This window comes from Merops nubicus, unplaced genomic scaffold, assembly GCF_000691845.1.
Source record: "Merops nubicus isolate BGI_N331 unplaced genomic scaffold, ASM69184v1 scaffold25400, whole genome shotgun sequence".
In the NCBI taxonomy this organism is placed as follows: Eukaryota; Metazoa; Chordata; class Aves; order Coraciiformes; family Meropidae; genus Merops; species Merops nubicus.
In genome coordinates this window covers 25,592-53,111 of record NW_008583943.1, presented here as the reverse complement: position 1 = coordinate 53,111, position 27,520 = coordinate 25,592, and the positions used below count along the sequence as shown (strand labels likewise).

The window sequence follows — 27,520 nt, the reverse complement described above, 5'->3', positions numbered from 1 at the left end:
ATATTAGAAGTGTAGTGTTACAGAACTGTATTTTTTAATTAGGTATCAATTAACTGTCCTACCACACGTTATGCAAAGCATCTGGATAACAAATGAGCCCACAGTCTGTCCCTCCCTTCACAGACTCTTCCCTGCTAGGATGCTTATTAGCATCAACCAGTAAAGATGAAGCTGGTTCTGACTATGCAGTATGCAGACTGCTTCTGGGGAAGTTTTTTAACAGCATGACACTGGGTATATAGATGTAACAAACAAGTACAGGGCTTGTTTTTTACTGCTGTGGTTGTTGGGACTTGTGAAGGACAAGTTTTAATTGAGAAAGTGGTGAAGATATCCTGGGATTCCTGTCTATGTTATAGGGCATTGACTCATGTTGAAGTAAGCTAAAAATGTGCTAGAACTGGTGAGAACATAGTTGTGAATTTTCCTAGGGCAAAGGAAGGATATGTGTGTATCACGTTATTTCTCACTCTCTTTTGCATGTAATAAATGAGTTGGCTTTTGCATTAAAGCCACAGCCTGGCAAACACTTCTTTTGATTTCAACTTTTGCTCAAGCTGCTCTTTACTCCTCTACCTCTGTATCTCTCAGGTGTTTTCATACTAGTGCTTGTGTGAATGTTGACCTGAGACTAGGAGTCAGCTCCATGCTGATATAATTTTCATTCCCCAGGACTCTTTCAAATTATTTTCTCTCTGTAGTGCATGGTGCAGCTGCATAAAGAGGTATATCAGCATGACTGGGGGCATATGTGCAAGGAAGGGAGGTTGTCCATGTCAGCACTGCCTCTAAAATTGAATACTTCTCAAACTGCAGTTTTATTGGCATGAGTTTTCCAGAGTGTGGTGTTGTGTGGAAACCTTCTTAAGAGGTCAGTCTGATGGCAGCAAGGGGAATGTATGAAAAGATTTGGAAATAGTGTGTGTTTGGAGTACAAAGGATCAGAGCCTGTAACATATTTTCCTTGCAATATGTAGCATCACACTCACTAAATATTAATTGTGGCTTCTTTTCCCTTTGTTTTCAGCTTCTCAGCGAAGATGCCTCCAAATGGGAAGGGCTTATATTTTCACCCATCAGTTCTGCATTTTGGAATGCAGTGAGTATCTTACATTACTGTTACTTTGATTAATAACAAAGCAGGGAGGAACAACTATACTGTGCTACATTTGAGTAAAGAACATTAATTGAGATCATGCCATCCTCTGGAAAAGAGAGAAATAGTAAGTACTTGCCACAGAGCTGGAATAGTTTCTTGCCTTGCAGGACTTCGTAAATGAAAATCAACATAATTCTACAAAGGAGGGAAAGGGAATAGGGAACAATAGCACATTCCTGGTACATTTCAGGTGGCTCTGCATGGATGTGAAGTCAGTTCTTCATGCTGGTTGCTCATTTCTTGGAAAAACTGCCTTCCTAGTGGAGGGGGAGCTTGTTGCTTCATTTAACTTCTGAAAATAAAATCCAGAAAGTCCCAGGCAAAACATACTGGTAGAATACTTGAGTTTAGGGGGTCTGGGTTTCGTGTTTGTTGTTTTTTTAGTTCTGCTTTAAGAAAATCTTAAAAATTATTCTTAAATGATAGTCAGCCTTTGGTCTATCAGTAACGAAAAAGAAACACAATCCTCTTGTGAGTTAAAGGGATGTGTCAGAGGATGCACAGAATCAGTGTGTAGGATGCTGGGTTTTGGGATGTATTAACTAGAGCAAAGCCCTTAAGAGAAGTGTTGCTTTAGCTGATAAAACAGGACTTGGGTTATTTAAAGTTTTGTATAGATAATTTTGTGCCTCATAAAGGTTCAGGATTTTTTCCTAAACTTCTGGGGACTCAAATGAGTTTCAGCTAAGTGCATCTCTCACATCCTAATGTTACTTATTTGTCTTTGTATACTAAAGAGCAAAATTTGTTGGGCATGTTTCCAAAGAATAGATACAACTAGGCAAGTGTTGCATATCAGCGTTTTAGAATGTGTTTGTTGCTTTTTTGCGCGTTCCATGTGCTTATAAAGTGAATAAATTCTTTTTTTTTTTTCTTTTTTCTCCTCTTTAGATTACTGGGGCTACCCAGAGCTAAAATGCTGCATGCCTACAACCCTAGTAGAGATAGAGAAGTTGTAGTGAATTCAGTGTTTACAGCTACTAGACAGTTTCATGTGTCTCCTGCTCATAGCCGGGTGAGTGTTGATGTACTTTTGGAAACTATGTAATGGCCAAGTGCCAAGCCTTCGTGCTTCTTGTGGCCTAAGCTTTTCATTCTGTGTTTTCTCTTCGTGCTTTTTTGTAGGACCTCCAACTTTTTTTTCTGTTTTCCTAGCATTTTTTTGGCTCATTTCTACTTAGACTGGTAAGGAAGAAGACATCCAAAACCTACAGTGGGAAATGTTACAGTAACAGAGAAGGAGAAGAATTTTTCAGTGTTCAAGAGGCTGTTTAAATCTCCTTCTGCTCTGTGCAGCATTATGCAGTAATCCACAGGCATGTGGATGTTGTTCAGCCATGAATTTTAAGTCTTTTGAATGGTCTTGCATATTCCTCAAAAATCTGCAGCGAAATATTTTGTGCATTTTGCATTGCAATTATGAGCATAATTACCTCATGATCTAAGACCATTATTTTAACTCTGATAACAATCTGTAACAATGTAATGCATGTTGAGAATGAATTGCTGTGATCCCAGTTTGATGAAGCCCAGATTTTATCCTCTGCTGATGTGCAAAGCATTTTTATTATGCTTTCATCTGTTCTGTTTTTTTACTATGGCTGAATGGGTATTACTGTGCAGATGTAAACGTCATTATTCTTTTGGTTAGACCTATTTGGTTACTCAGTTCAGCTCTGACTCATTTGACTGTAGGTCACAGGGGGGATTGATTCACTTGGTGATAGGTATCTGTCTGTGGGGAGGTGTTTTTGTGCACGTGGAGGCTGTCGGGGCGGGGTGATTAACTGCCCAAGCAAAAAGGAGTCTTGACTGATGAGACCTGGGCTAGCTGAGGAACGCCAGCCGTAATATAGCGAGTTGCTGTGTGGTCTTAGTTCTTCCATGTAGCCTTGTGGACAGATGAAACTTCTCAGGGCTGGGATTCTGTTTAGTGGGATCTACAGATAGGGTCCTGTGTGTGGAAGTGTCTCTTAGGCCATGAGATGGATTGGTGGGTGTTGTGGTCAGCAGCACTGAGCAAGCAAGCTTCTTTGTGGTCTCTGCAGGTGATTCCAGCGATGGGAAAAATTTGCTTCAGAGTACTCTTCCTGCCAACAGAAGAAGGCAGTATTGAAAGCTCATTATTTATAAATACCTCATCTCATGGAGTACTTTCATATCAGGTACCTACTCTTACCTTTAGCTTGAGGTTTGGATTTACTTGTAATTTAAAAAAGGGAATTTCATGGATTTTGCTCTTAGAGACTTCCAAAGTTCATTCAATTCTTGATTCAAATCAGGTGGGGTGATGTTTGCAATTCATCCCTTCTACAAAATCTTGCTAGTTTCGTGATCCCTCATACATGTGTATGGTTAAAATTACTATTATTAGTGGGGCTACTAAAAGTAGTAGAACTAAATGCATTTGTATGTAAGTACTTGCAGGACTATGATCCTGTTTCTAGTACTTGGTTTCATGTAATACTGCAGTCTAGACTGCACTGTGCCTGGAATGCATTTGTCATGAAAAACCTACTTCAGAAATATTTAAGGTGGTTTTCAGCTACTCTACAGAATTTCAGTAAGCACATTTGGGATGTTACGTGGGGTGAGAGTTTTAGGCCCTTAGAACATGAAAGTTGAAGTAATGGTTGTGCATTAAAGCTGTCTATTGTCTGATTAACTAGTGAATATCCATCAAGTCTTAAGATTATTTTTATAAGACATCATAGACTCCTAACTCTTTGCTTTTATTAATTTGTTAAAGGAAAACATAACTCCGAATTCAGTGATTTAAAAATCACTGTCAGCTTTAATCAACCATCCTCCTATTCCATTCTCATACTTTGATTCTGTGCTGGAAAATAAGGCTCCTTAAACTGAATTGTTGGTAAATTCAATTGACGTGCATGTTTTTTAATACAAATGTTGGATTTGTGTAGTATTTTTTAGAGGTAATGCCACATTTGTCAGGAATTTTTCATCAAGGATGAGGGAAGAGTACATTATAGACTGATTGACCTTTTCTTCTTGACATCTTTCTTCTCTTTGCCCTCATTCATGCCCCCTTGATTTATTGCCCTGTCAGCTCAGCCAGGGCCTTTTATCAACAAGTTGCAAGGATGCAGTTGTCAGTGTCACCAAAAAATCAGCAATAGGCTGGTTTTCATGGACAGTTCCACAAGCCACCAGAAACAGAGGAATTAGCTGCCCGTGGTTCCAGCTTGCATTACATTGAAGAGCTTCAAAATTGGGCATAACTGAGCGCCTGATGCCCAGTTACAGTGCTCTTGAAAGCCCCAAAGCCTTAAAATGTGTTTGGTCTTTCTAATGCATTTATGCCAAAGTATGTACAGAAGAGTCACAAAAATGGAAGAGAGGTACTTTTGTAGTAAATTGTACTTTGTAAATGCCTCCATTAAAAGAAAAAATTCCCTTTGATCTGCTATTTTTTGTTGGTAGTCAGAGATCTTCAGTGAACATAGAACAGAACATGTATTATCTTCTTAATCAAAAATGTGGGGTTTTTTTCTATTAAAAAAAAATAAATCTTGCATACAAGTGAAAAAGCCCAGGGTGTTTTTCTTGACCTCTAATGATGGGCTTTTTTTTCTCGTCGTCAGAAATTAATCTTGATGCAGTGGAATACAGATGCAGTAAAAATATTCAACTTGCAAGTCTTACAGTGCGGGGGAAATGACAAACTTTAAAAAACAAACAAAAAAAAATTATTTTAATTATTTTTTAAGGCAAAGCCATTGAATTCGATATGCAATTGCACTAGGAACATAAGTTTTTCCAGAAATTAGTGCACTGCCAAATGGTGGTATGTGTATTTTAATTGCCCAGAGGCTAGTAAGAGAGTTTAGATATCTCAAAAAGAAAGTAACCTGATGCTCAACTGATGAGTGCTTTGTTTTGTTTTTGTAGCAGAGCCTGAAGGAATGAAGATGCTACAGTGCCTTTTATATGTATAGTTACTTTCCACATTGGAACTTCATAAATTGTCTTTAAAAAGAATCTAATGTGAAAAACTGATCTGTTTATTGGGAAGATTGTTATTACTAGAAAAATGGTTTTGTATATTATTATGTTGACTGAAATACTAGAAGTTGATGTAATGACCTTTTTCTTTTTTTTACCACTAGGTTTTTGGAACAGGAACTCTGATGTCTTCTCCAGAAGAACCTAGAGTGCAGCTAGCAAATGCCTGCTTACTGCTTCCCCACATTCAAAACATCCAGGCATCACACACACTGGTACAGTATACATTTAAAATGGAGAAGAAACATAAATCTTCTTAGACATAAAAGGTTTTTGTCCTTAGGTTTTTGGTATGCTAAGAACGTTAACAAAAAGTCCAAGTCCTAGTGACTGCAGGATAGAGGTCTCTAGATACAGGGCTACTGTAATGAGCTGGTGTTCTGGTTTTATGAGACAGTCCTTGGCATTTAAGCTATTCCCACTTGTTCTCATTCGTGCCTCTGTGGTGTGTTGTCCTCTCAGTTGTGCTGGCAAAACTATTTGTGAGACCCTGCTGTGAACTAAACTGGAGAACTGATCTGTCCTAAACAAAATAAACTTTGTATTGTAAAGCTGGGAGGGGGGCTGGTTTGGTTTTGTTTGTTTTTGTCCTTCAGACCCATTCCTCATGCTGGTTCATGGCAGGGCCACGCCAGCAGTTTGCCACAGTGAAAAAGCTTGGCATACTGTGTGGGGGAGAATGAAAACTGGAGCCAGGCTGGAGTAGCCTCTCCTGCCTGTGTCACTGCTGAAGATAACAGCTTTGCTTCCCTCAGCTTGACTAAAGCAGGGAGCTGTGGAGAATACAGCAGGATAGATTTATAAGGCATAACTATTTCAGTTGAAAGAAGCTTCAACAATTTCTGTCATCTGGTTGCAGTTGCAGGTATTTTCATAGTCTTCCAGGCTACAGAGAACCTTTCAAGTGAATAACTAACTGGAAGAATTGATCTTTCAAATTCCACCTTGTGTACAGATTTAGTTTTTTAAAAAACATATTTAGAACATCTTAACATGTAGAAGAACTTAATCTTTTATTGAAATGTAAGCTTCATTGATTGCCTTCATGTCTTCCTCTGTTCTACCTGAGAAAAATTCTCAGCTCCTTTTCAGCAGCCTGCTACATGTATGTTAGATCAGTCTTGCCTCTACCTGAGGATAATGCACAATTTCCTTCTATTCCTTTCTTTTCCTCTGTACCAGTCTCATTCCTGTAATCACACAGGTGTGGGCATACACAGCCTCACTCTTGCAAAAGAACCAAAAATCTTCCAGTTTTGTAAGTTTGGGGACTAAGGGTAGAAATGAGAAGGGTTTTTTGGATGCTGTTCATGACGTCTCCCTGCATCTTCACATCTAGCTTGATGGGTTGTTGTCATCTCCTGCCTGAAGTTCATATGCAGGCTCTGCTGGTTTGTAATTCTCTCCGAGTTCCTAAGGAGAGAAGTTTTGGGGAGCATCTTACATTTTCCTTACTCTCTAGTGAGGAACATTTTTCAGTTTTATTTCCCTAGAGTACAAGCTTGAAGTCATGTTTGGCAGTGCACCACAGTGTGTCACCTGGCACCAGTCTTGTTGCAGGACATGGGTTGTGAGAGAGAGTTGGCTCAGTTCTCTTAGCTGTGGGTGTAATTGTCCTGTGTCAGGCTATAGTTGAGGAATTACTCTTCTGTCCACTGAATGTTACTGGTTTGGACAGAAATACCACAGCAGTAGGACCTTCAACCTCAGCCGTTGAAGGTAGTGGACAAGATCTAAATACTGAAGAGGAGCTTATGGCTGGAGTTTGGTTTCCTTTTAGAAAAATGTTACTCTGAAGGTAGCTGTCCTGTCCAGAATTGCCTCCTTCAGTTCTCCCTACTAACATATTCATCCAGATCTAATAAAAATTGGTGTTATTCTGTCTAGTGCAGTTTATATTTTAGGCTGAGAAGCTGTGGAAGGAAGAGGTGTATGAGGTTTGACTGAATGATTACACATGTGCAAACTTAAGGGTACAAAACTATTAAAAATACAATGGAGATTTGTAGCAAAAGTCATTCAAAACAGACCAGTCTTACTCACTTAACTGTGCACATCTGCTTTCCCATGTTCAGGACAGCATAAGCCTCCTTTACACATCCCTTGTCATCTTAGGATGAATGAGTTGTCACCTTTGGCAGCAATGTTTAGTTTGATATTATAAAGGTACCCTTCTAAAATCTGCTGCTTCTACTTAGAAACGTGTGAGAAGGCTCACTGGGTGCTGCATGGGTGCATCTTTTTTTTGCCATTGTTGTTTCCTGTTTTAAAGGTGGTTGTGTTTAAACTGTTGATAATACTGACAGCCTTGATTGCTGGGGCCAGAAAGGTAACATCATTTAGTCCTATCATGTGCTTGGTAAAATGGCATCTCAGAACTGCTGCAGGCATCATTACCTTAGCCCCAAATACTTGTTCTTACTCCTTTGATTGCTGGAAATCTGCACCTGACTTGCAATCTGAGTTGCTTTGTGGCCAGTATATATTTGCTTGTTAAGATATGCGTTCAGTTTATATAACTTCTCCTGCTTCTGGTGCTTGTATTCAGCAGCAGTTGTTGGTGGCATCACAAAGATGTTTCAGCATTTGCTTTGCCAAGCTGAATGGTCTGTGCTCTGTAGGATGTTCTTCAGTGATGGGCTGCCCATTCCTTAACCAAGTTGACACCTCCTTTCTGTAGCTTCTCCAATCTCTAAAAATGTCATTTGAAGGTAAATGGCCAGAACTGTATACAAGGATGTGGATGAAATCTTGCCTCTGCAGAGTATTCATGTTGAAAATATGATACATCCCTGGGGATTATGGTGCAAGGTTTACCTGTGCAGTACTGTTCCCATTGGAAATACAATATGCAACAGGTTTGAGTTTTTTTGCATTTTTTGTGGAAAATGAAATTCCATTTCTTTTGTGGTTTGTTTTTATCTTTTAACTGGCCAAGTTACACAGGCCTTTCTTTTTTCTTCATCATTCCCTCAGATTTTTTTTTAGCAGAAACTCTTGTGATTAATAAGAGAAGGGAAAGAAAGACAAAATTGCCTTTTTTGCTGTTGTATTTCAACCTTTTCCTGTTACTCTTTTCAAGGTTTTAGCTTTTGAAGGGTTCAGGATCAGTACATTCTGGCTGTGGTCCTGGATCCAAGGAATTTTGGGCTCCTGCCTCACGCATTGGTAGAAGAGTAGAGCTGTGTCCAACACAGTGAATTCATAGTATGTCCACGTGGCCTTTCAGCAGTGGGTAGTTACCACTAAGCTGTAACAGATGGTGGAGCCCATATAGGTCATCTTTGTTTATCCAGCTTCTGGATGTAGTCTTTGCTCCAGTTGCTTGCAACTACATCACTGCTTTGTTGTGTTCAAAATGCTGTACAAACACCTTGGAAATTTCAGGGGAGGAGTGACCTGCAAGGAAAGAGATCTCATCGTAGCAGACCCAGGTGTGGCTTTGCTGACTTCCCAGAGGAGATTGGAGTTTGAGCCAATGGCATGGGAGGCACTGCAAGTACTAGCAGGAAGCCAAGACTCCTTAAGCTACGTTTTGTGCTGGTGGACAGAGTGTCAGAGAAGCAAATGTGGTGCTTGGGTGTGGAGAAGCGTGGTCAGTGGAGTTTTCTTGATGTACCATCTTGATAACTGCTAGCAAAAAAATGAAACTCCACTGAATCGTTATTGCAGGGGCAGTTTATTAACACCATTCATTATGCAAATACCTTTTTAGGGCTAGAGACTCTCCAGGATAGAAACTTTGAAGTATTCAGCCTGCAGGAGGAAGGGAAGGCTTATTCAATATTTGTTCTTTTTGAATTATATTGCAGCTAGACTCCAGGAGGTGGTTTGAACTCTACAGTCCTGATACTGATGCAGGAAAATCCCTGTGAAAATCTTCTATAGAGCCACATCTGACTGACAGGGCACCTGAGGCAGGCTAAGGAATTCTTCCCCTAAAAGTGACCTTAGGTCTGTGGTTGCTTGGTGGCTGTTGAGCTGACCAGCCATCCTGTTGATGGATTAATTATTTCCTAAGTAACTGCCTACTGTACTGTCTCCATTGAGAACCTTAGAACTTTGCTAGGAGAGCAGGGCTCCTTGTGGATAAAGATGGTTCAGGTTTTTTAGGGTTTGTTTGAAAGAGGTTTCTGCTTCTTTAAAATGTATATGTTAAGAACTTAGCAAAACCAATAAGAATTTCATTCATGTGGCTTCTATCAGACTGTATTCAGTTCATGTAGGATTTGTGGGTGCTGTGTGTGTACATGCAAGTGTGTATGCATACATACCCAATGCAAAATAGAGGCACCAGGTAATGAAGTGAAAAGTACTGCTCTGCAACACTCTTTCTGACTTTTCCCCTTGTGCTGTGCCTCTCCTTTTCAGCTCGGCTCTGGTGCACACAAACACTGCATAGCTCAGCTCTCTGCTCTGATTCACAGGCAGTGATATTTACACTGTAAACAGAGTGCCTGCATTGCTGAGAGATGTGGACGTGGCCCTGGGTTTGTCTTCTTGGAAGATCTGCTTCTGACAGTGTTTTCTTCTCAGATGCTTTATCTTCTCTTTATGGTTAACACAGCCATCCTACCAGTGTTGTGAGATGGTAAGGATGACAGTTATGCATCTATTGTCTGCCTGAGAGAATGAAAACCCTTTTCCTTTTATGCAAATAGCTTCACAAAGAGAGGTAAAAAATTCACATAAAACCAGATTAACATCAAATCCATCCCAATGATGTTTTTCCCCCCTCTGTGCGTGTTATATTAACAGCTTCAATTTTAAAGTGGTAGCACTTTCCCATGTAGACCTATGTCGTGTCCAGAAAAGAAGTTTAAAAAAAAGGAATTGGAAAAATACAGTTTAGCTGATTTTCTTTTTTATAGGGCTGTGGGGTCTTAAGCTACTTTAAACTACAGTGGCATTGGGTAAGGGCTAACAGCACCTTATTTAGGACCCTGAAAGCCACGGTGATCTCCTAAGAACCACTGAGAAGGGAAGTCTAAGCATCTAGGTTTATCTGACCAGAAAAGCAACCCTCAAAGTTGTTCTTTATATATATGGTCTTACTGCCACGTTAAAGCTCTGCTAGCAATCAGGGCCGTGAGAGATCAGTAATTGGTGCATGCTTTGGAACTGAAAGGTGATGTTTTTTTCTTTCTGCTCTCAAAATTTGATGAGGACAAGAGTGTTCATAAAAAAGAAAGGAGGTGGCAGAGGTTTGCATCCCCTTCTGAGAGCCATGCTGGGAATAGGGTTTGCTTTGCTGCTGAGCACCTTTGTAGAGGTTACGTCGCCCTCTTGTGTGAAGCCCCAGTCATTTTGGTACGAAATCCATTAGAATCAGGAATGCAGATGTATGTAAGCTGCCTTTTGGCTGTGCTTTTATAAACTTGGACAGTTTTGCTTTTCAGCATAAAATCATTGAAATTCTTTAAAGTCAATTGCCTCAACACCTTCAGAAAGTAGAACCTGCAGAAACCCCACTCGGATATTTAGTTCAGTATTGCAAGAGAAACTGAGGGGGGCTCCACATCAAAATCACCAGATTCTTTTGCTTTAATTAAGGTGCTGATAGACTGACAGGTCTGTCATTCTGATTGTATGTATGTATTTATTTAATTTATAATCAAGATACACTGGCTGGGTGGTGTATGCAAGTAATTTGGCAGTTGAGATTTCTGGATAGCTTTCCTGAGCTATGAACTGTGCTTGGCTTTGTTGGCACTGTTGCCCCATTAGATTTGAGTGCTTTAAAAGCTGGCACATTCAGTGTCATCTTTTCCAATCAATAAAAGGTGAAACAAGTATTTTCTCTCTGTCCATTTTGGCATGAAGCCATGTCCAAGAAGCTTTATGGTCTTGAACCACAGCTGCATTTCAGTATCCAACTGGCAAAGAAAACACACGGAAACAAGGAAAGAAGCGTTTGTAATATGCAAAAAAGACTATTGAATACAATTTCTTACATGTGAAAATTTATAGGGGTTGCTCTTGCTGATGCTGTATAAATATTTCATAATAATGCTTAGTAAGAGTTTGGTAAAGTAGGTATTGATGGAGTTTCTGAGAATTGGTGACTGACTGCTGACCTACTGTACAGGGTAATAGTATTTATTTTTTTTTTAAGTTTCCTTTCATCACTGTGTCATGTGTATGCAGAAGTAGCCCTGTTATATTTAGAAATTGTGGTGTGTGAATCAGTTTTACATGATAACATGTTTTGAAGCAATGTACTTGATGTTTTCTTCACTTTGCTTTCTTACAGGCAGAAACTATGAATGCCAGTCTCTTACGGGTTCACCTTGAATGCAGTTTACCTAACGACGCGTATCAGCAAGTTAAGGTACATTTTATTATCATTTTACATCTATTTAAGTCTTCTTATTTTAACCCAGGTTTAAAGGAGTACTTTCCAGACCTCTAGAAGTTTTAACAACAGTGCAAATTCCAGTGTTGCAGTTGAAAGGGGAATTCTGCTTTTAGATGTGCTTGTACAAAACAGTACTCTGTGGTATAAGTTAAATGCCATACACATCACACTTTAGGAGAGGGGTAGATGGAAAAAGACACCTAACCTGCCCCCCCAAAAAAACCCAAACCAACCAAACAGGCTAAGCACTTCAACATGTAGATGTTGTATTACTTAATGGAGTACAGAAGTGAGAAGATTTCTGTAATTTCCTTTCTCCAGAAATGTTTCACAAGTTTCTGGTTCACGCTGACGAGAGCAGTGAGTTAAGAGGCTGATGTCTGGGCTGCCTGGCCTGTGTGCTCAGGAGGGTTTGAAGGTGGCTTTGGCATTGGGCAGAGCTGAGGAGGTGCCAAACTTGTTAGCAGAAAAGCCCCCTCCAAAAGCTCTGAGCATTCAGGACAATAGGTCTCCTCTTGTTCCTGGACAGTGCCATCTGAATCTCCTTCTGCCCTTTCTCCTGAAATGTCCTTACCCAGGAAATGGGTGTTGGTTCACAGGGATGGTAGTGCTCAGTGGGGTATTTTGTTGGCTCAGATATATAGGTCCACACAGTGGTTTCTGGCACCTTTCTTTCATCAAGTGTGATGAGGCCCAGATTCCATAGCTAGTTTTTTTGTACATTACACATCACAATGGTCCTGTGCTGTTTTATTCCCATCTTTGATTCTTGCATTGCATTGGTGAATAAGGCTAGGCTGGAGGTTCACCTGAACATTTGAAGTTGCATGTAGTGCAGCTGCATGCTCTTTGAAGCAGGCTTCCAAAGGACACACCATTCCTGTGCTCCAGTCTCCACAGTGGCCTCCACGTGTGCTCCTGCCAGCCATTTCAAGGGCTGAGGCTTTCTTGGATGCTGTGTGAACAGCAAACTGGCATTCCCAGAGATGTTTCCTCACTCCCATTGTACCTCCTTGTGGCACGTCAGATTAGCTGAAAGTGTTTTGCTGCTTCTTCACAAGAGTGCTTCATGTGCTATGGGTAGAGATCATCTCCTCCTCCTCCTGAGCAAATTCAGTCCTCTTGGTGTAGGGCATCAGAGCCTGAGTTTAGCAACCTTCATGGTGTGATGCAGGACAAATTTAAACTACTCATTGTTAACTGTCTAGTTTTGTTTTGCTTTGTTGGCTTTAATTTTTTGTGAAATGGTGTCTGTGTCTTTGTAGTTGCTAAGACTCAGCTGTCTGAACAGCCGCCACTACTTAGAGAAGGAAGTAAGATCCTATTTGTATTTATCTGAAGTATTCTAGCCAGACTACAGTGTTTCCTATTAAGAATTGTACATGTATGTTTGTTTTTTTAAAATTACTTCGGTGAGAAATGGAGACAAAAAGCACAGGATTTGGAAAAATTAACTATAAACAGACCAGTGAACATGAACTGTGTTCCTACCATTAAGACACATGCATCAGTCTGTTTATGGCACATTTTATTGAAGGCAGAGGATTTAACAAAGGAAACTGTTTTACAGTCCTTGAGGTGAGACTAAGACAGTTTATAAATTTGCATTCTTTCAAGGTTCAGTGTCCTTTTTAGTTGTTTTTTGTCTTTTTTTTTTGCTGTGTGCTGTCTGTATGTGCACTGTCTTTGCTTTCTGCTAAGGTTTTAGCAGAGGTTCTAATTACACCTTGTTTGCCCGCATTTTGGTGCTGGAAACCTTGTCTGTTAGATAATACCTTTGATTAACTTCTCAAGATAGGTTACTGGTATGAATTTTTTCCATGCCTTGCCCCACCAACGCACACACACACACTGTATCCCCTTGTCTTGCTGCAGAGTTGCTGTTTTATGTCTGATGACCCAATGCTGCTAGAAATGAGCTTAACGGTAAGAATGGAAAAGGCCCAACAAGACTTTGTGGAGCACAGACAATACTTACTGGAGAATCTTTTTGTAGTTTATGTAGCAATGGAAAAACCGAAGACCTCAGGTAAGTCCTGCGTGTGAGTGTTAATTGTAATAGAACTCTGTTTTATACATAAGCTGTAATCTGATGTGCAAAATTTAATCAAATTTAGTGACATTTCAAATTTGTGAAAGGGAAAACAAATCAGCTTAGTTAAATGCAGTTTGTTAGCCACTTGATTTAGGGCAGAGTTACTGTAAGCACAATTCTCTTTGTAAAGATAATGATTGTAAAGTTGCAAATGACATTTGTTTCATTCTTTAGTCCCCCATGCTTATGCATCTGCTTAAATAGTATGGAAATATGTCATGGAATGGCCCTTTGATTTCTACAACTGAATTTATTGTTTTCTCATTAATTAAATTAAGCATAATGGGACTGTGAAGGCAGAATGGTGTGTATGTTAGTGGGTCTAGTGGCCATTGTGGAAAGTGGGGTAATGAGGTAGTACAGATGTTTGCATCATTTGTTCTTGTAAGCTGGAACTGCACAGACAAAGCAATCAGCTCCTTGCAGTTTTTCTGCTACATCTATTGGGTGAACAAATCCTCTAAACCCAGAGGATTTAAAATTATTTATAGAGCTTTGCAGTCTGTTTGAATTGCTTTTTTTTAGACATTTCTGCCAGTTTTACTTTCTGATTAAAGAAGGAGGAACTGCTGAAGAATCCAGATTAAAATAATATTTATTTTTTTTTAGCACACTAGTAAAAATAGAGCATGATCTTTTTGTCTTTTGAGAAGCTCTTTTCAAGATCTAGTCACAAACCAACATGAACTGTTCCCCTGTGCTGTCTGTGATGTGATATTTGCATAGAGCTGTAACTAAAATACCCACTGTAAACGTAGTTTCCCTCCCGGTGGGATGCCACTGCTTCATTCTGTTGAGTGGTGGACGTACATTTATTCTGATGCTGGTAGGGAATTGTTCATGTCCCTTGTGTCATGGGTGCTTGCTGCTAACACTTTCAACAGTTAGAATACTAGAAGGATGCTTCTAAGGTTGTCTTCGATTACATATAATGCAATTACAAGTCCTCGCTGCAGTAGAGGTTGGTCTTATAAACCCTTTGGACTTGCTGTTGGTGGGAAGTTCCATCTCTACTGGTGGTGGCTTTACCATATGAAGCAGCAATGCTTGCTTGCCTTCTTTGTATAATTGAATGAGAGGTGTGGTCTTGAGGGAAAGATCTAACAAAAGGGGGTACAGTGCTGTGTTAGTCTCAATATACAGCACATGTGTTGGCAACTAGAATGGGACACCTGGGTCCCCCTGCACAGCAGGACTAGCCTGCTGGAAAGGTTGAAGAGTATGGACTTTAAACAACCGTGTGTGTGGAGCATCTGCTCGCTCAGAATCAGCATTTGGTACCCTCTTTTGGAAGCTGGCACCTGTAGTCTTGCTTTCAAACAGCTGAGCAAAGGACATTTATTATTTGAAATCGTGCCTGGTGAATTGGCAGTGTCCTTTTATGTCAGCCTGCATCTACTGATGTAATTCAGTTACAAGCAAGGGCAAGAACACAGGTCATCTTCTTCACAGAAGTGTGATGACCACCCTAGTATACCAGTCATCTCTTTTTCTGTCCTGATGCTTTCCTTTTGGTCCTCTGCATCTTCATAGTGTCCTGTGGATGGGAGGGTAGCTTTGCCAGTGGCAAAGGGTGGTTACCCACTATATCTGTACCACCTTATCAGCAGATCAAAGCTGAGTGATACCCATCTCGTGTTGCTCTAGTCAGTAGGTTACTGCCCTGCCAGGTGAGAGGACCATTCCTGTTTTAAGTGCCAGAGGTGTTAAGCATTGAATACAGCTCTGCATTTTCTCCTGAGAGCGCGTGCTCTACAAAGCAGACAAGCCAGAACAGTTTTTACTGGACTCTTTCAAATTATTGCTAGGTTAGCCCTTAGATTTAAGAAGTTATGGCAGTATCAGCTGTCTTTCTTTCCTTCAGCTATACTTCCTGTTTCCCTGCCTGTAGGAAAGGGGGCAGTTGTGCTCCAACTTTAGTTTAGGAGATAATGAAGGAAGATTCCTTGTTGATGCTTGCCTTTGTGTTTGTGGCCATAAATCTTGAGTGGATTTTTACTCCTTTATAAAACAATTGCCAGCTCAAGATGTGAATAGTTCCACCTTTTCACAAGGGTAGCTGTCACACACAGATTTCTAAATCAGGTTTTCTTCTAATATGAGTATCTTAAAAAGCAAGAGTGCTTCCATCCTTGGTGAACTTACCTCAGTCTTTATTCTTTTGGACAGGTGATTCCTCTATAGACGTGTACGTTATGCATTCTGGGAACAGCATTGTGTATATACAGGTAATGATGGGCTTCAGGAAGTCATATTTTAGGGTGTTAAATTTGACTGGGGAATTAATTAGCCCGTTGGCTTACTCTTTAATAGCAGATTAATTTTGCTAGTGGCAATTGTCAGGCTTCTCTATTTTTAAAATATGCCCAAATGTTTAATAGATCTTTTATATGACGAGTTGTGGTTTCAGTGATGGGGTTGTTTTAAGGCATAATAGCTGTAAACTTGAATAAAAATCCATGAGTTGATTTAGAATATGTGAGAGAATGGCAGATATTGGCTTGCAAATTTGACAAGAAGATAGACTAGTAGAGGAGCTACAGTAGTAGTGGTAGTACTGCTACAAGGATCATTGTGTCTCTCTTGTCTTCATGCAGGAAATGCAGCAGCTGTCACAGACACACACATCAGCTGTGGAGTTCCAGCCAGTACTGCTGTCTTCATCCTCTACTAGCTTTACAAAAGTTGCTTCTATTTCTTGTAAAGGTATTGGTATACTTAGAGAAAAGGTATTTGTATATTTATAGAAAATATGATTAAACAGTGTTTAATCATAAAAGGGCAGGTTTTTCTCAGCAGATAGAGACCCTGAAAGTTCTCAAAATAAACTGGTCTGGATTTTTTGAGGAGGAGGATGAATTCCTTCTGCTAATTGCTTCCACTATTTTTTTGTATATATGCTTCCTCTTATGTCAGTTGAAGGCTCTAAGCTATACATATTTCAAAAAGGGGAAGAAAGGATTTGCTAAAATGTTAGCTGATTTTACAGTAAGTATAATTATTGAATATGCTTCTTCAACATCTTTTTATAATTTGTGGTTATTTTTCTGTTTCCAGTATATTTTCTAAAAAGCTATTGTGCTTGGGTGGTCATTTTCTATGACATTTCTTGGCAGGATCATTGAAGAGGCTTGCCTGAGACCAGGCGTGTTTGTTGAAGAGCAAAGATTAACATTTAAGCATTCCTGACTCCAGCCTGTTTCCTGTTCTGACCACTAGACTGCAGTGCATAGGCTTTAAACATCCATGAAGCAGGCTGCTTTCATAACGACACAGGGACTTGTCTTTCCTAGCAAGAAAGAAGGGACTATGTGTTAAGTGATTTCTTTTCAGAACAGTTTTTCAGTTATTAAAAGCGGGCAATGTGCACTGCTAAGTAAGAATGCTGTGCCAGTGATAACGTGGTTAAAACTGGTCAGGTTGCTCTTCACAGCCTTGTTATACCTGCTTTTTTAAAAGTGTGTAGCATACATAAATTCTTCTTAAAGCAGAGTTTGGAACCTCTGAAAATTAGGACTTAAGCAGTTAGATACTTTGCTCACCTGTGGGAGAATTGGACCAGCGAATGTTCCCCTTTGTAGTATTCTTCCAAGTCCTTGCATGAAAATCACTGTGGATGTCCTTCTGTTTTGGCTGATGACACATTCTCCTGTATGTCTGTTCTTTGCCCAGCTGCATCCTGTGACAGTGAAAGTCCTTATGCTGACAGAAAGGGGAATAATAATCTATTGGAAGGCACTACAACACTGAAAGCCTGTCTTTCCTGTCCTCTGATTGAAGGGTAGGTTGACAGTGGTTTTTTTTTGTTTGTTTGTTAATGTTTGCTGTTATTATAATAAGAATATTGTACCCTACTTCTTTAATGTTAGTGTGCTTCATTACTGAATGATTCCAAGGTCAGTGAAGAGGCTTCTTCCTATTGTTACTGTGTCATTTGCCAAAACAGACCTATGACATTTCAAGCAATAGTTCTGTATATTTTATCCAGGAAGAATTTCAAGAGCCAGTGAAAAGTTATGCCTTAGCAGCTCACATCATATAAACATTGCTTAGAGTCTGTGGTAAAATTTCCATCATCCTTGTTAATCCAATGCTGAAACAGGGTAGTTACAGAAAAAAGGTAGTCTTTTCTTTAGTCTTCCTTTGCCAATTTCATCCAGGCTATCATATCACAAAGCAGTAGGCAATACTATAGCACAGCAAGAATGATTAGTAGAGTGATTACCTGCCTACCTATTTTACATTGTTCTTGTCAGTTTTTACTCTGATACTATATCTAAATATTCCGAATGAAAGAATTTTGTTCTTTTTCTGTATAACCTTAAAAGACCCTCATTATGCAAGAATACTACAGTCACCTTTTCTTAGGTGGACCTCTTACCTGTGCTCAAGGGTAATTGCAGGTGTATTTATTTTTCTTCTGTATTTACTTACAGGTATTTTGACATAGATCCTTCTGCAGCATTGTTTCATATAGAACCACATCATAATACTTCAGGAGTTTGGTCCATATGGTTTACAAACAATTTTGACTTCAGCATTGAACTGAATGAAGTCTTCATAGCCAGAGAAACAAAGAATGTTTTAAAGGTAAGCTTTATTTCTCCTTCATACAATGTTTTGTCCTTGATTTAAAGATATGGTCCTTTGGCATACAAAGTATATTCTTCAAAGGACTCTGTGTTCTCAGAGATGGTTGAAATTGGTTAAAAACAAAGGTATATGTACACCTGTAGCTGTTAGGTCCTGGAGAGCTCACTTTTTCAGTAGGTGTTATTCACTGTCCAGCTTGTTTTTATCTTGTTTTATTAGCAACTTTTCTTTCATTTGAGTTGCAGCTACAGATGCATCAAATTATAGACCACTGCTCTGTTCTCAGAATTGAGAATTGCAGTGTTTGTGCTCTATAGGATTGAGCATTTCTTCATAGGCTGTAATGAAAGCCTTTAGTACATAGATGAGCTTTGAAGTTTAGAAGGCGAAGCCAATAATTTACTTGCACAATTGGTTGATTCAAACCAGACAAATCTGGTGTATGAATAAGCACATGATGTAGGCATCTAATTGGCTTGTAGTGTATTTAGATAGGAGATTTACATATGTGCACTGTATGGATCAGTTGTGGGCACATATGTGCATGTAATGAAGAGAAAGTTTACATTCTTCAAGGTACCACTTGCACCAAAAATACTGTGCCAATTTTAATTCAGTTGTTGTTTGATTCTTTCTAGATTCTGAACTTTGCTGAACCTTTGACATTACCTCCTGGCTGCTGGAATGTATTTTCTTTGAAGCTCAGTGTGAAAGACACTGTAACAAATGTGCTTTCTAGTATTTGTTTGGCCACAAATGTGGGAGTAATGTTTGAAATACCTCTGCAGGTATATTCGACTGTGTCCAAGGTATTGTATTCAGTTGTGTTGAGTGATTATTATGCACTGCAAACCAAACTGCAGAAGCCTCCTTGTTAGGCCAGAAATCTGTCCCTTACTCCTGAAAGAAAAATTCAGTACCAGACCACTCTGTGGCGTTCTGTATCTTGAGAAGTTAAGCCCCCAGAATTGATCAGCAATGGAACAACACTTCCTTAGGCAGCCTTAATTCTCTTCTTTGACTCATCCAGATTACACCCTGAGAAACTGGAGTTTGTCCTGCTGTTTTGTCTTATGGTCAGTTGAGGTTTTTGTTTTCTTTTTCCAGCAGGGAGATCTTCATTTTGAAGCAGTTGCCCACTGTGATATTCAGTGTTACTTGGGAAAGTCTGATTCAGGTAGGCTCGTTTTGGGGATTTTTAGGCATCTGACAGTAGTTTTATTGCAGAAAATTAATTTTAATGCAGCAGAATTTGTAATGAGAATATTGAGACTATTTATATTATTTAAATATTTTTTAAATAAAAACTTCCACTTGTCTGAGAGTAGCTCAAAGTGCTTAAAAAATGTGCATAATCCGATTCCAAATAATGGGAAGTCTTTAATTAAAAAAAACAAAAAATAAATATGGACCAATATTCTGCCTTTAGCCAGAGTTAAATTTGAAGGCCTTCTCTGTTTCTCGCAGCAATAACTTCATAGAGCCCTGCAAAAGACCAGGTGTATAAAACAGCATCCTCAACACTGTATCATGTAAAACAGAGAGAAGGGGTAGCGTTCTTTCTGAAACTGAGGAATCTATCTCTAGTTACTGTAATACTGGGAGCTGTTTTAAGTGTCTGGATGACATTTACCAAAATACAGTGTAAGGTATTACCTGGACATGATACTACCTAAATAAGGTTGAATCTGATGAAAGCTGATTCAGAATAGTGTTTTGTTTTTTTTAAAAGCTCAGCTCAGTAAGAAATTTCAGTAGGTGGCTGGGTACCATAGGCTTTAAAAGTTTTAAGTAAGTGCTCTCCTGAATGTATTTTCAAGGTGTTGCTTTCCTGAAATGTATTTTCATATGAGGATATGAAGAAGGCAATAGTAGTCACTCAAATGTAAAAACAATAGTTGAGATGATGTGTGGAAACACATGGTTTGAAGAATTACTGATCATAGAATCACAGAATCCTAGCCCACTTAGGCACATATCTTAGAAGCAAGTGTTTGGGATTCTTTTTTTTAAAAAAAAGAAATCTGTATAAAGGAATATTGCATTAACAAGTGAGTCCTCATTGCTTGCTTGCTTTCCATTCCAATAATACACATAATCAGATCTCTACGTACAGGTATTCTGTATTCTGCCTTCTAGTTTAGGTTTACTAATATTTGTTAAATAGAGAAGTCTAATGCACAAGCCTGGAAATACTGACTAAAGAACTTGTAGCTGGTTTATTCCAGTCATCCTCAAACTCAGTTGGTTACTTGAAACACTAAGGATTCTAAAATGAAGTACATGTACTTTCAGAGTAAGCCAGTTTTGTTTTCTTTCAAAAGATATTTGCTTTTCTAGCTCCTTTCTGCTATGTGAAAATGCTTGGATCAATATGAATCTAACTTTCCAAAAGCCATTAACCTTCAGATTGATGTAATGCCTTGCAATTTTATCTGAAGAATTTGAGAAAATTACCAGCACCTTGAAAAGAGAAGTAAAATAAAAACACTATTTTTACCAAACTGTGGGATTTGTTTTGCTCTGTGCTGTACTGTGATATTATAATTTTTTACTACTAGGTAGAGAGTAGTATCTGATCTTGATGCTTTATTGGCATCAGTGGAGAACTCTTTGTGAAGGCTACTGATAACATAATGACTTTTCAATGGCATCCATTAGAAACAGCAACAGCAAAAAGTGCTCACTAGAGCATATGAAGCCTGTGCAATAACCATACTCTTGTTTGCATGTAAAATTACTATGGGTTTGCAGGTGTTTTTCTTTAAGCAAATCAGATCTGGACAGTAATATATATACCCTCACATACGCTTGCTTTGAAGGGGAAAATTGGGTTGCCTTTTTTGTTTCTGTGTCAGGACCCGTTGCAGATACTGTTAACTCATGTTCAGAAGTAGATTGATGGAAGGAGTGAGTGTTATCTCTGTAAAATGTGAACAATCTGTTATCATTTTAGCAAATCTGCTTTGGCAAAAGAGTCTCTCTCTGGACCGTTCTGCCTGGGATGTGGACTCTGAGCTTGCAAGTGAACTTTATGAAAGATGGCAACAAATAAGACGTGGGGAAGCCTGCAGGTCTGTACAAAATCTGCTGAGGTTCTTAATTCAAGCCAGCATAGTGTTGTAAGAAAGACTATTTGTTCTGAAATACTCTTAATTAGAACAAACATTTTTGACCTTCCTGCACGTGTTAGTTATCTTGAAGCACCAGGCGTTTCAGAGCACCCCAAACACCTCCAGCTTCCATTTTAAGGCACTGCCAGCCATAAGTAAACATTTCAAATGCCCAAACTACAGAATGTAAATAATGTTTTGACTATAAGAACCCCACCACAGGTAGCCAATGTGAAAGCAGGCAAAGCGTGGTTTGCGAGAGCATTTAATGCAGTTGTGCGAGTCCTTCATCAACAGATTGCATAGCAGTCTTTTAGGATCAGGATTTTTAAATAGCTTTTGAGGTTTTTAGTCCCTGGCCTAGTGGATACTGCACGCTGGAAATGTTGGGAAGGAAGCAGTCCCTGGGACTGAGCGATTCTCAGAGAGGTGGTGCAGCAGTGATATCAGCTCCTTTCCAGAATTAAAAAAGGTAGAGCTGTGAAAACCACAGTTGTGATGCAGGTGGAAAAGTGGAGACTGAAGGGGTACACAGAATTTACTCTCTTCTACTAGTCTACAGCTTTATGGACTTTATTTTGTGAAGAATATTTCAAGGCGAGATTGGTGGATGTAGGTATAGGTCCTGGCAGATCACATTTGATTTTGTTCCTTGTTTGGAAATGATAAGAAAATTAACAAAGCTTTCTGGTTTTGCCAATAAAGCAGGAGAAGTATTTTAGGATTGGCTCGCTTCATTCACCAGAAGAAACCTGAGGAGGAGTCCTTTGCCTTTTTCTTGCCAAGGTTGACTACAGAGCCTGGCCTTACACTCAACTTCAGTGCCACAGCCGTTAAAAGTAGTATGGTGAGGATGGGGGGTTGTTATGCTTTTTCTGAGTGGATGTATGCTGGGCTTGTTTAAGTAACAAATTCTGCAGTTGATATTTGGTGATGCTTAGCATTTGGGTACTGCTTGTAGATCAGCATTTTGAAATCTAATTTAGGACCCCATATTTGTATCCCTTTAACTTGTTGGTGAGTTCTCTAGCTAACTAGTTGTAATGTTTTAATACAGGAGAGGAGTAAAGCAGTGTAGGTCGTAACTAAGAGCTGTTGGTGGTTGTGAAAGCTTTCCTTCTGGCAGTGTGCAAGTTACATGCCTCTGGTAAAATAAGGGAACAAGGAACTAGGGTTACGATGTACTGTCATTAATGATGCACATGGTTATGGGATGGCCTTCCTCGTGCCACTGCCTTAGGTAACAAGAGTGTAAAACATTGGCGAGAGGTACAACACTTGAGAGATCAGCAGAGCAGTGTGTCTCTCAACCACTGTTGCAATTTAATTTGTGCCATTTAATTGTCGGTCATTAATGTGTATAACCTGATTGCAGTCAGCCTTCTGTAAGAGAGCATGGCACCTCTCAAACTTCGCCACCTTCTGTGGAAGAGCTTTGCTCATGTCTGCCTGCATAAATCAAAATCCAAATAAAAGGATTATTTGGAAGGTGGAGGAGATCCGTATTTTTGCACATGTGGTTCTCCATGCACTTTTAGCTGTTTTTGCAAATGATGACATTGTGGTGACATGACCTGTTGTTCCAGGCAGTTTGGTGCTCATATGATTGTATTGAGTTAAGACAGAAGCCAGGTTGAAGCCCCTTGAAAATGCAGATCATATTACCAGTGCTGAATTATTTTACCTTCCAGTTCTCAAGTATGTAGTTTGTAACTTTTTCTTTTCCCCTCTGAACTATTTAGGTAAAGTATTTCATACTAAGAAACCCATCATCCTTCCCAGTTACATTGCAGCTTCTGCCTCTTTCTTACTACCCTGATCCCCAAGCTTCACTGGGTCTGCTCAACAAATGGTAATAACTGTTTCAGGCTATCGATTAATTTTTAAAAGATCTGTCTGCTATGCCTTATGATTGTTGCTCATTTTGATTTTTCAAAGTGGTGACTTGGATGGGGACAATGTTCTGACCCGGTTTGGAAGACAAAATCATGTTCAGAGCAGATCCCTGTATAATGCATGACTCTGTTGTGTACCTGGTCGTTGATAAACCCAAACTGATGGTGTTTTCAGAAAGCCAGCCATAAACTATAATTGGTCATCTTCTAAGATCTCAGGCTGCCCAGGTGAGAGGAGCAACTTGCAGAATGAGGGATGTGTGTCTCCCTGCAAGGCTGGTTGTCGAGTATTCAAAGTCTGTAGACTGATCAGTGAGGAGGAAAGTAACTGAACCTTCCTACCAGGAATGCTTTTTCTAGTTGAAGAAGAGGAAGCAAGAGCCAGGAAAAAAAAATCCGTGCCAGAGCCAGTAACCCCACCGTGAATATTTACAACCAGCTAAGCAGATGTTTCAACATTGTTTTGAACTTCCTGGTTTAGAAGTGAGAAGATCTAATGAGAAATCCAAATCCGAGTTAGATCAGTAGTATAAAGAAGCATGTCAAGGTGGGCTGAAGTTCATTAAATGAGCCCTGGCTGTCACACTGAACTTTGAAAACCTGTGGGGTCGGTAGAACTGTTTGCTTGGTGGGAACCAGTGGGACTACTCACATGCTTAAGTGTAACTTGCTTATTTGGACTCCAGATCCCTTTGTAATTATGTCCATAACCTCATTTCTTTACATATGTGTGTGTGTATATATACATGTGTGTATATATCCACATTAGTAACTACATCTGTTTGCATACAAAATATATTCCACATAGACTCTTTCTAGTGGATTGAAATTACATTTGCTCTGCATTTGCACGCTTTTGTTTCCGTGGACCTTCTAGGTTTACCAGAAATCACCTTCAGTAACTGGTTCTTTTTTAAGCTGATGTCACAAAAGTTGTGACAAGTTAATTTCTGGTTCAGTGACTGGAGGTCCATTCATCTATAATTTAAATTTTACCTATTGCTTTTCTTAAGCCTGCTTTTGAGATCTTAATGTCAAATGCTTATAATCTCCTCACAGGAAAATAATCAGCTGCTGTAAGTGAATTCAGTTTTGTGTGAAAGAAAATACAAATTTATCTCAGACAAATCATGAGCAAAAAATAGTTGAGTAAATTAATGAGATTTGATGATTATTTCTTAACAGTTATGTGGGCAGTAAAAGCTTTTGGGTATTTGTGTTTGTGTGGCGTAGAAATTGTATTTCTTGATTATGATCTTTTGCAATATTATATGCTGAGAGAGCTGAGATGCCCAGTTATTTGTCTGTTTTCCAAGTGTGTGGAATCCACATAAAACTGATTTGTAATGTATTATGCAAAATGCAGTACCACATTTCCACCATATTTTATATCTGCCAAAATGCAATTGTTAAAGTATTCTTTATTTAAATATAAATGCCAGCATGTAAAAATAAGTCAATGTAGATCTGACAAGCTAGGTTTGAAGTGTTTAATTTTTTGTTTTGGTTTATTTAGGTTTGGCATAAATGTGCAGGCTATTAATTTCACAACCACTGAGTTCAGGCTCATGGATGAATGTTCTTACAGGGTAAGATGTCTCATTTTGATAAAAGTGGTCTGACACACTAGAAAAAGCTTTTTCTAGCTACGCTACATCTGGGTTGTTCCCAAGTGCTATTTAAAACAATTTAATAGTGTTTTCTTGATTCTCTGTCAGGATTGTATCTTTTCAAAGTCTGAGTCTGTTGTGAAAGCAGCTGTAGGGAGGGAGTGGAGTGCATTCAGACCTGCATGAGTGTGTGTATGTGTTGAGGAGCCTAGTGTTTGCATTCTGTGTTGGGACTTACATTTAGCCCCAGGGTGACCATGAAGTATCAGGTTTTTGAATCGGTGAGGTCAGAAGCTACCAAATAATCTTTCCAGTAGAGGGAAATACTGTCCGATAGTTCAAGGGAGGAGAAGGCAGGTTTTCTACACTTCACCTCATTCTCGTTGCAACTTTTGGATTCAGACTGGAATGTCACAGCTCCCTCTGGTTCCCATTGGCTCATTTTTAACACCAGTGGATAACAGTTGACTGCTCACACCAGTGCTGAGCTGTGGTTATACTCTGAGGTGTGGTGTCACAGATGAGAGGAGTAGAGGACATGCTGTGTGAGGGATGACGGCATATTCTAGCAACCAGAGTACTGTCCAGGGTTCCCAAAGAATTTCTTCTTAGGCTTTTAATTTGTGCAAAAGCCTGGAATTGACATATTTTCCTTGCTGTTTGGGCATGCTGCAACCACATCTTTAATGTCCTATGTAAATACATGTAGCACATATGCTTAAAGACCTTAATGAAAGATTAGTACTTTGTAAAAAGAAAATATTATGTTTGCTACACTAATCAGAGCTGACCTTTCCTTTCTGGCAACAGTTGTAAGAGTTGTCGTAAAAGAGGGGAGACAGCAGTTCATAAATCCTAGTCTGCAGGCACATGCTGAAAAAGAAAAGGTGGTTCCACTAGTACATAGATAGGACTGAGTTTCCACAGTCCCATACTTGACCAAATGGAAAAATAGTGGTAGATTGTTACATCAGTGTGTGTAATACCTGTTTTTCATTAGAGACTTGAAGAGCTAGGCATTACATGTATGGTTAGATTGGTATTCAGCACGTATGACATTGGATCTTGGCTTGTTAACCAAATCACTAGCTGTTAATATTTCCTTTTTTGAATTTGTCATCATTTCCCTAGTCACTTTATATACCAAGGTAATGGATTGTTAGGCTGGCGTTTGAGTGCATGCACATCTTTGTGGAGAGTGACAGGATGAAGTTTGCAAATGCCATACGTGGTTTACTTTAAATAAATATTGACTGTTAAATGCAGGTCTGAAACTTTTTTGTATGCTACTTTTTCATATAATGGAATCATAGAACGTTTGGGTTGGAAGGGACCTAGTCCACCCCCCCCTGTTATAAGCAGGGACATCTCCAGCTAGATCAAACTACTCAGAGCCTCATCAAGCCTGACCTTGAGTGTCAGAGAGGCCGCCACCACCTCTATGGGCAACTTATTCCAGGGATCTATCACCCTCATATTGAAGAACTTTTTCCTAATGTCTAACCTAAATCTACACTTTTCTAGCTTAAAGGCATTAAGCCATTACCCCTTGTCCTGTCACTACACACCCTTGTGAATAGTCCCTCTCCTGCTTTCTTGTAGGCCCCTCTCAGGTATTGGAAGGTTGCTATAGGGTCCCCCTGGAGCCTCCTTTTCTCCAGGCTGAACAACCCCAGCTCCCTCAGCCTGTCCTCACAGCAGAGGTGCTCCAGCCCTCTGATCATTTTTGTGGCTGTGCCCCTGGTCCAACAGGTCCACAACTTTCTCGTGCTGGAGGCTCCAGAGCTGGACACAGGACTCCCGGTGAGGTCTCACCAGGGCTGAGTAGAGCAGCAAGATCACCTCTCTCCATCTGCTGGCCACACTTCTTTTGATGTGGCCCAGGATTTGATTTGCCTTCTGGGCTGCCTCTGCACATTGGTGGCTCATGTCCAGCTTCTCATTTACTAGTACCCTCAAGACTTTTTCCAAAGGACTGCTCTCTAGCATGTCTTCTCCCAGCCATGGGCTAAGAATAAAATCATTTTGGACTGGAAAAGATCAGAAAAGCCATTAGCATGACAACCATGAGCTGAAAAACAACCAAGCAAGAGCCCATTTTGTAATGTTTATGTATTTATGATTGTTTTCACTCCTATACGTGTGTGATCACCTCTCTCTAAGAGGAGACCACCAGTTCTGGAATAGAATGTTTTAGGGCTATTTTCTTTTTTTTAAAGGGAAATGGAATAAGCAGCAATATGTTTTTTTTTTTTTTAAAAAAAAAGTCACAACAAAAAGATTTGCATTATTTCCAGACTCAGTAAACTTCTGGTAGTTCTCATCTTCAATTAATACGGTGTGGAGATCACTTTGGCTTGTTTCCAATGACTCAAACTGTCAACGTATTTGCCAGCAGTCCCTTTCTCACTTAAATCAAGTTGCAAGTTATCCTGAGGATGTAATGGTTGCCACATTTCCCTGTGCAATCAGTATGCTGTCAGTTCTTTTTGTGATGTGAAGTGTTTCAAGATTCCTTGAATATGAGAGACACTGTATAATTTCTTTTCCATCTGAGCAAATAAATGTTTTAAAAAATGAAGTAATACATTCCTCATAATAAGTGCAGTAAGATGAACTTTTGCTCAAATAAACAACCTTATCTGATGTTTTATAGTGTCAAAGTGAAAGA

General features: G+C 39.5%; 1 protein-coding gene across 1 annotated transcript in view; it reads left to right on the top strand.

The window, feature by feature from the left end:
* Positions 1 to 1,052: 1,052 nt before the first annotated feature.
* The window catches only part of KIAA0922 (KIAA0922 ortholog), a 46,354-nt gene continuing 19,886 nt past the window's right edge, over positions 1,053 to 27,520 (top strand). The window contains exons 1-17 of the mRNA XM_008942700.1: positions 1,053 to 1,099; positions 2,051 to 2,174; positions 3,208 to 3,324; positions 5,290 to 5,405; position 6,462; positions 11,439 to 11,516; positions 13,419 to 13,572; positions 15,808 to 15,866; positions 16,236 to 16,344; positions 17,311 to 17,419; positions 18,075 to 18,228; positions 18,870 to 19,040; positions 19,339 to 19,408; positions 21,188 to 21,305; positions 22,050 to 22,191; positions 23,087 to 23,196; positions 24,756 to 24,828. Coding sequence (XP_008940948.1) covers positions 1,095 to 1,099; positions 2,051 to 2,174; positions 3,208 to 3,324; positions 5,290 to 5,405; position 6,462; positions 11,439 to 11,516; positions 13,419 to 13,572; positions 15,808 to 15,866; positions 16,236 to 16,344; positions 17,311 to 17,419; positions 18,075 to 18,228; positions 18,870 to 19,040; positions 19,339 to 19,408; positions 21,188 to 21,305; positions 22,050 to 22,191; positions 23,087 to 23,196; positions 24,756 to 24,828 — 1,710 coding nt within the window. The 5' untranslated portion in view covers positions 1,053 to 1,094. The remainder of the gene's footprint in view (positions 1,100 to 2,050; positions 2,175 to 3,207; positions 3,325 to 5,289; positions 5,406 to 6,461; positions 6,463 to 11,438; positions 11,517 to 13,418; positions 13,573 to 15,807; positions 15,867 to 16,235; positions 16,345 to 17,310; positions 17,420 to 18,074; positions 18,229 to 18,869; positions 19,041 to 19,338; positions 19,409 to 21,187; positions 21,306 to 22,049; positions 22,192 to 23,086; positions 23,197 to 24,755; positions 24,829 to 27,520) is intronic.